Here is a 9,037-nt window from a genome sequence, read left to right as displayed (position 1 = left end):
GGAAGGTTGGAGTTCATGGGAGCTCACAACCATCTTATAGTGACCCCTATGGCAGATCTTAACTCCCCTGTTTTACATTGATAGTTTAACCCTAAGCTGGTCTCAAACGTCTGTTGGACTAGAGGTCATGCAGTAGGGCAGGTAAAGGGCAGTTGAAGACTCACTCTATAAGCTATAGGTGGAGTATTTGCTTCATTCTGTCAGGGAAGGCGTGTTACTTTCAAGTGATGTAAAGCCCTTCAAAGGGCAAAATGAGCTCTATTTCCTTATATGAACCTGAGGCATTAACCAACTGTATGGAGTACAAATTCTGCCCGAAGCTCTCCTGAACACATCAACAATATTACAAACAAGTCCCGATTAATAGAACATAGAACATAGAACAATACAGCACAGTACAGGCCCTTCGGCCCACAATGTTGTGCCGACCTATTATCCTACTAAGATCAATAATTGTGATGTACAAGCAATGTGATGCACTTTGGAAAAATTCACCTGGTTTGGCAAAGTTGTGAACATCTTATATGTTCCCATATCATGCCCATGATGCAGTTGCTTCTCACTTCACACCTTGGACCATAAAGCATTCAGATAGTGCTAAAGCTGATTACTTTCACTGTTGTAGCAGCTGCTAGACACACGTTTACTTATGCACCTCATTTACTAATGGTAAAAACATTTGTTTACAATTATAATAACACGTTTACCATTGTGTGGTCCATGCTATCTATGTGATTTCAAAAGGTTTTGTTCTTTCTTTTCTTCATTTCTACATCTCAGTGTAGTCCTGTCCACAGCTAGGATGACAGACCCGGCCCTATAGTGGAGCCTGCTGGCCTTGGATGTTTTGGTCAAGCAACCCCAGGGGTGATTAGGCCAGAATGAAACACATGCCTTCTCACTTTGGGGGTGGTCACAGCCATATTCAGCCCCATTGTGCATTTGATAGCTACAACATGATTGGGACCAAGCAGCCACCACTGCTCACACAATGAATCTCAGCCTCTTACTCTTGTTGAGCCCCCTAAATGTATTCATTTCTTTCTTGGCAGCACTCCTCTTTAACCCCATCAGCTTTGAGCCTCCACACAGTCTTATCTCACACGTCTAACTTTTCATCTGCCCTCTTTACCCCTCCAGCCCCAGTCAACATGCCAGATACGTAGTCCACCTCGATGCTAGAGTGTTTCTTATCGTCAATGACACTCCTTTCCTGCATTATTCCTTTACTTTCAATTCTGTATGGCCTTGCCTACTTGCATATTATGTGGTTCCCCTTCACAATTGTTATCCCTTTGGCATCCCAGCTATCTGCCTCCAATTCCCACAATTAAGTTCCCCAGCCTCTGCCCACCAGCTGTGGTCCCTGAGAAACCCCCCCATTGACTTTCCCATTGTCAGTGACTCCAACACTGACCATGGCCCATCCCCTTGATGCACTCAGCAGGACAGACCCAACTGATAACTGACCAGATCCCTGACGTTTCTGTACAGCATCTGACTTCCTGTGACTTCCCATACTAACTTCCAGGGCTGACGACCAGCCAATCCAGAGACTGTACATATCCAGAACTCCCTGAATCTGACCACCCCAAACTGATTACTGTGTCCACACCCCTGGGCTGATGACAGAGCCTACTCTTGACTTCCTGCACCAGGCCTCCCTGATTGACTGACGACAATCTCCCTTGACTTGACTGAGGACAACTTTCATTCCACTTGTCTTTATTAATCCTTAAACAGGAGGTGGGTAGCACTGACTAGGTCAGCATTTGTTGCTTAGAGGGCATTTGAGAGTCCACCACATTGGTGTACATCTGGAGACACATGTAGGCCAGGCTGGGTAAGGACAGCACATTTCCTTCCCTGAAAGACATTAGTGATCCAAATGGATTTTTACAATAATCGACAGTGTCACATGGTAGCTTTTGATTCCAGATTTTCAACAAATTTAAAACAAATATCACCACCTGCCATTGTGGGATTCAAAGGGACATCTCCAGAATATTAATCCCGATTGCTAGTTCAGTGACATTCCCAATACACCAACATCCTCGCTTCATGCACGTGTTCATTGCATATGCCACTGGAACATGATGCAGGTGAGAGATCGTTGTTACGCAATAGTGTACAGTAACATTCCCGACCCTCGTCACTGGTATTGCTGGCAACCATGACCTGCTGTCTGGCTCTGTGTCTGCACCAAAAGGCAAAGGTAACATTGAAGTAGACACAAAGTGAGTGAGTGCTAAAAAACAGCAAGCCAGCCCTGAAATGCTCTACATCCCAATCCATGAGATGGGGGACTGTCCATGAGTGCACGCATCCTGATTCCAATGGAAGGTGTTGGTGCACTCCAAACTGCAGCACTAAAGTGGAAAACAGTACTGGAAGTAGATCGGAGATGTGCCGTGAGGGTGTGGTGTGTGGCTGCTACATGTTGGATGCCAAGGTAAATAAGCATAGAGTGAATGCACTCAGTGCCCATGTCATGTGCCATGACATGTTGGTGCCTGGTGTCCCAGTCAAAGGTCTGGAGGAACCTATAGGGAGCTGGAATTAACAGGGAATCACCCTGGCTTTCATCTTGGGAATCATTGTCATCTAGTTTCTATCTCATGGAAAACAACACATCAATGAGGCAGTAATTACTAATACTGAGATGTTAATGCATGCTACTACATGCAAATAGGCCACTCACAGCTCACAAACAAGAATTGAATCTCAGCCGAATACATGGTTGGAAAATTGGAAATTTTGGTCTCAACATGAGAAGCTCCTAACTGGCCATCTCACTTTTTATTTTACAACTTTTGTGCAGGGACTTGGTAGGCCTTCTGTTTCTCTGAGCAACAGGCTGTTGTCAAAGTGACTGTGGTCCATTTTTGGAGTGAGAGTTGTGTAAAGTTTAGAGAGACATTAAATTATCAACGTGGTCGTATCTCATTCTACTGAAAATCTTTTATTTGTTGATGAGTGTCAAAAGTGCACCAGTAAAGTCAGAAACGTCAGAAATTTTTTTTGTATGATGTATTTATTGATTGGATATAGGTACAACAGTAGTTCATACAATCCTTAAAACATACACCGACTTGTAATAAGACGATGGCTGATATTGTAACTTCACTTCTCCCCTGACTACCAAAACCTTTGATCTCCCTAGAATCTAAATATGAATTGATCCTGATTGTGGAGTATGTTCAAAGCTAAGCATCTACAGCTGTTTGGAGTGGAGAATTCTTAAGATCACCTTCAGCCAGAAGTGTATAGTTAATGATTCAGCTTGTCCTCCTCTCTGGTTCCCCACCATCAAAATGCCAATGTTCAGCCAATTATTTCAAACCTATATGGCATCTAAAAATAGCTGAGGACACAGTTAAGGCTATCAGCCCCATAAAACTCTACGCGCTGAAGACCTGTGCTCCAGAATTAGCCATGAATCTTATCAGGACGTCCCAGTACACCTACAACATTGGTACCAACATTGTGGACAATTCCTGACTATGTTGGATCCCAAAAAAAAAGGAAAATTTATTCCAATCATTACCTGTCCATCAGCTACAATTCGAGCATCAGCAAAGTAAGGTCAGCTATCATTGACAGCACTATCAACAGCACTTACTCAACAATAACTTGCTCACTAGTGACCAAACTGGGTCATGCCGGGACCACTTCAACTCCAGATCTAATTAAATCCTTGGCCCAAACATGGATTAAAAAGGTGAGGTGAGAGTGACTGCTCTTGACATCAGTGTGTACCATCCACAAGATGCACCATGGCAACTCACCAAAGCTTGACACCTCCCAATGATCACCTAGAAGGGGAAGGGCAGCACATACATACGAACACCATCACATCATTAACTTACCCTCCAACTCTCACACCATTGTACATTTTCTAGTATTCACTACTCGTTAGCTGGGTCAGAGCCCTGGAACTCCTAAGCTAACAGAACTATGGCAGTACCTTCAATATGTGGTTTGCAGCAATTCAATGAGAAGCCACACTTTCTCAAGGGCAATTTGGGACAGGTAATAAATGCAGGTTATAGCAGCAATGCCTACCTACTATGAATGAATTTCAAGTTCAACTGAATGGATTCAGATACTAATTAAGAGCGAAACACATTGGGAGCTGAGTCACGAGTCACAAATAGTTTTTATGTTTTTTTAAAAATCAATCTGCTTGGACAGGTTATAGAACACAATTCTGGTGGGGGTTGAAGGTGGTTGAACCTGGACTTTCTGGCCTAGAGATAGGCCACTGTGCCCCAACACTCCTGATTCATTTCCACAAGGCACCTCTCGGCAGGACCAGGTGGGTCAGCAGGATTCCATCATTTCAGGTCATCAGTGAATTAATTCTTGCAGTTGAGTTTTTATCATAACATGGCTGTGTCATGGCCACTCTATGAAAACCAAAGCCTGAAAGCATTTATATTTAAACATCGAAATTTAAAATCTAAAGCTGCTGTAGTGAGATTTGAACTCATGTACTCTCTGTTAATTGATTGAACCATTGCACTGCAGCAGCCCAGTTGAGCCACTGCTGCAAGATAAAGTGCCATAGGGAACAAACCAGTTGAAAGCAAGTCTTTTATTTCTTCATGGGATGTTATTGGGCCAGTATTGGACACTGATCAGAGTGGCTTGCTAGGGCCATTTTCAGAATGCAGTTAAGAGTCCAGCACATTACTGATGGTTTGGAGTCACATTTATAGCCAGATCAGGTAAAGATGACAGATTTCATTCCCAAAAAGGTCATTAGTGAACCAGACGAGTTTTGCCAACAATCAAAGGTTTCACGGTCATCATTAGGCTAACTTTTAATTTCAGACATTTTTAGAAATGAGTTTAAATTTCACCATTTGCCCTGGTGGGATTCAAACCCATATCCCCAGAGTATTAATCTGGGGGTCTGGATTACCAGCCCAGTCACATTACAACCACACCACTGTCTTTCCAAACTGATTCAGGAGATTTTAAATGTGACAATTAAATATTTTAATGATTAGGAGTTGGGGAAAATATAGCCTCATCATTATTTTTGCAGTTCCACCCTACAGCGCTGACCTCAGAGCACGTTGCAGGGTCAGCAAAGGTAAAAGCTACTTTATCAAGAAAAAGTGAAAAATCTTGCATTTATATATAATGTGACAACCTCAAGAGATCCAAAGTTCTTTGCAGACAATAAAGCACTTATAAGGTGTAGCCAATACGAAGGAACGCATATCCCTCCCTCAAGAGAAAATAATTGACACTTCACAATTTTCATTTTCTGCTTTTGTGTCCCAATTTGAAATTCCTTTGCCAAGGGGCAAATGAACCACCAAGGATAAACCTGTGGGACAGTGGATATTTAATCATGTTTTTCCTCCCGTTACCTCTGTAGAAATGGGGTCCGGAATTTGGGGTCAGCTTTCGACAGGCTGCTGGGCATTCTGAGTTCTTTGGTCTTCGAGTCTCAAAATGCCCAATTGTTTTTGTTTGTGAATCTTGTGCAAAGTATTTTGGAGACTCTGTCTTCCTAGTCTCTGATGAAGACCGTTGCTCTTGACAGGTATTAACCGGACTTGGCTTTCCTGAAAGGATCTTCACCTGATCACTGGTTTGTGGCCTTGGTTTGATTGGTAATTTTGATTGCTGAGAGTTTGAGTTGGAACCATTCAATAGATCTTCCTTGTAAGTTGGAGAAAATGAAGATTTGCATTTAGTGTGTCCTCCTGACCTGTTCAAACTTCTCCCTCACCGACAATGGCCCCGTTTAGGGCAAAAAACCTTTCCCCAAAATATATTGCTGAATGTTATAACTCTTAACGGATGGTCCCACCACACTTACAGTTTGACCATGTATTTCCAATAGAACTCCCAATGAAATGGAATCAACACACTTGCACTTACGCAGTATCTCCTCCTTCTTGTCCAAATACTCTGCAGTCAAATCTACATGATGAATCCTTAGCTCCTGTTGTATCTTCTGGATTTGTGCACAAATTGCTGACTTGGCTTCAAATAGATTTCTATGGGAGTTGTCCTCTGTCTTGTTTGGGGATAAGAATATCTCACACAGCTCATCAACATAAACTATGTTAATGCCTGTGGAATATTTCGTAAGAAGTTGTCGAAGGCAATTGCCATCAATAGTCTGCAGGTATTTGAATGCCCATTTATCAACCATAAAGCTTATACAAGGAGGTGTAGAGGAACTGTTTGAAGCATGAGATGAAAATGCATTCAGGCTACTATTATCCATTTTAGAAATGGAACCTTTTTCCACAGCAGAAGTGCTCATATACTTCACTGCTGCCTGAGGGTCACGAACGCCCCCATTGATATATGAAACTGTGTCTTCTTTGTTATTGGAATTGACAACCTGCAGAGAAGATGAAGAAGCAACCAAAGGCAGTGGGGAACTATTGCTTTTATCAGCATGGAATTCTGGCTCAGAGGATCTTGAGTGGATATTTGAGGCATGCTGGCTGGCACTATTATCTTCTTCACTGGAGGCTGATGAATCAGAGCCACTATCAGGGGCACTTGGTAGCCTGTGCATTCTGAAAGCTCCAGATTGTAAAGATTCCTCATTTCTTTCACACCTCTTTTTATTGGCTGAATAACTTTGGTTGGAGACTGCGTGTGTTGGTTGATGTATAATAAAGCCCATAAGATCTCTTCGAAGTTTCACTAAAGAAGGGAAAGAGCCTTCGATCTCCACAATGAAGCCTTGGGAATGTATAACTTGAAAATTATGCCGACAGATTAATTGACGAGCCTTCCCTTCAGGAAAACAGCTTGTGTCCAGTTTTGTTGTCACAAACAGCATCACCTATTAGGATTAAAAAAAACCCTATTTAGCACCGTATATCTTTTAATTGCCTCCATTTTTGCTATTTTGCCCCCAGTCACACCTTGCTGGTGATATGCCAGCTTGCCTGCATTCATTCCAACTTATTATATTATTATTACCTCCCACAGTACAGTTTCTACTTTGGGGAGACCAAACAGATTGGGTGAATATTCAGTGAACATTATGATCCCGCGTTCGCAAATGTTTGTTGTCCTTGGCCTCCTACAATGTTCCAAATACTCAACAGTAGACATTTTGGATTGTTGATTGTAACATGTAAAAAGATATTCCTTTAAGGCAAGGAACTGTGGAAGGCATTGTAGTTTTAAAAACGATTCACCAGAACTCATTGTGAGTTGTACCTATAACGTGGCCTTATTCAAGCAGTGGGGGAGAATTCTAGATGGCTATGTGTGTGTTCAGGGTAGTTTTGAACAGTCAAAGACTTTTGATTGATTTTTCAACCAGTACCTGTTATTTGCAATGAGGAGTGTTCAGCACAGCAATAGCTTCTTGACTGGCGCTTGGGTGAGTAGCTACAACTTTCTGTTTGGAGAATACAGTAGAACCATCTAGCTTGTGAAAGAGAAAGTGCCTAAATCTCTCTCTCTTCTGTGAGTGCAGAAGTAAATGAAAAGTCTAAGCAGCTAGCTACTCTCTCTCTCTGCAAAATTCTTTCATGAGAAAAGACAGTGAACCACTTTAAGAGACACTGAAAGAGTCAAGCAATGAATGGAAGATTTAAAATCAATGTGTCTACAACTTCATGTCCTTATCAAAGAATCAAAAGTGAATTAACGGACAAGTCCGACGCCTGAAATCCAAACTGGTGCTAGATCTGTGCTTCACTGATTTTTCTGTTCTTTCCACACTCATAATATTAGTCTTGTTTTGTCTCTGTCTGTGCCTGTTCATAGGTATATGGGGCTTTTAAAAAAGGGGCTGGAGTTTAAGTTATAGAATAATAAGTTCGCAATTTATGCTTCTTTCTTGCCATTGGTTAAAACTGTTTGATTGTAATCAATAGTGATTATCTTGTAAATGATAAAAATCTGGTATGTACATTCTTATAACCTGAATATGACTATTAGATAAAACTGGGCAATTTGGTAGTTTGATCAACTTTTCAAATTTGTAACAACTCACAGAACAGTGGCGTTTGATTTGCTGCACATTATCCCAGTGACTTCTGACATAATACAAGCACTTTATCTTTGACTCCGCTCTTGATAGCCTTGAAGATCTTAATACGCATTTCTACAATTTAGCTCATTGACCATTTTCTCATACTGTTAATGCTGGCATTGGTTCCACCACAAACATTTATATCTCCACGAGATGCATTGTTGTCTAACTTGTTATAAAGTTGTGTGGAGTAATCGTGAGTTGGAAGGCAGTAAGCCAGAACTTGTTCGTTAAAAAAAATGATGAGAGAATAGTGCATGATTCCTTTAAGAGATAAAGTGCTTTTCTAAGCTTAGAGATTTATACAGAAAAAAAATGTCTGCAAGCAACTCAATAGGAGCAGCCAGTTCTGAAACATGTAACATGGGAATATGTATCCATTGGCTGTGTGATTAAAGTCTTAGGCGTGTTTTGATATTTTGGCAATGAGCTGACATCAGCCAATTAATTTAAACCAAGCACTTAGTGGTTGAAAGACAATTGAATTTAAGTCTGATGACTTTGACAACCTTGGACCAATCTATTGTAAGAAAATTAATATGTCATCCAAGGTATATAAGAAGAGGGTTTTTGAAAATTGATGTGAGAGCAAACCACCATCTGAGAAATGAGCACCTAGCTCTCATAAGAAATCACTAAGCTCTCTAAGAAAGCACCATCTTATCCATAAAAGGCACCATGGCACTTCTTGCTAAGAGTCTTCACAGAGAAAACATTCTTGACAGCAAGACCAGCAGAGGAAACATATTTATGATTGGAGAGAGAGTGCAGAAGGCAAAGCATCCCAGAAGACACATTCTCTGTGGACTTTGAGAGACAAAGTTCTAATTTATTTTTTTCTTACTACTGGGGTTTATAAGTGGGACTTACAAGTGTTTATTGGAATGGCATACTAGTAGAATTTTGTTCAGTTAGGGAATAGTTAGGAGTTGGGGGGAATTGTTCGGTTTGTTTGTAGTTTTATTAATTTGTTCACTGTTAAGGTTAAATAAACAAATTGTTAAT

At 41.2% G+C, this 9,037-nt stretch overlaps 1 protein-coding gene across 2 annotated transcripts in view; it reads right to left on the bottom strand.

The window, feature by feature from the left end:
• Positions 1-3,020: 3,020 nt before the first annotated feature.
• LOC109935062 overlaps positions 3,021-9,037 on the bottom strand; it is an 18,688-nt gene continuing 12,671 nt past the window's right edge. For both annotated transcript variants that reach the window (XM_048595982.1, XM_020533752.2), the window contains one exon: positions 3,021-6,826. In XM_048595982.1, the coding sequence (XP_048451939.1) occupies positions 5,765-6,826 (1,062 nt within the window). In that variant the 3' untranslated portion in view covers positions 3,021-5,764. The remainder of the gene's footprint in view (positions 6,827-9,037) is intronic.

The sequence above is a fragment of the Rhincodon typus genome, chromosome 4 (genome assembly GCF_021869965.1).
Source record: "Rhincodon typus isolate 14 chromosome 4, sRhiTyp1.1, whole genome shotgun sequence".
In the NCBI taxonomy this organism is placed as follows: Eukaryota; Metazoa; Chordata; class Chondrichthyes; order Orectolobiformes; family Rhincodontidae; genus Rhincodon; species Rhincodon typus.
Note: the sequence above shows the minus strand (reverse complement) of the source record. Positions and strands in the feature narration are given on the sequence as shown.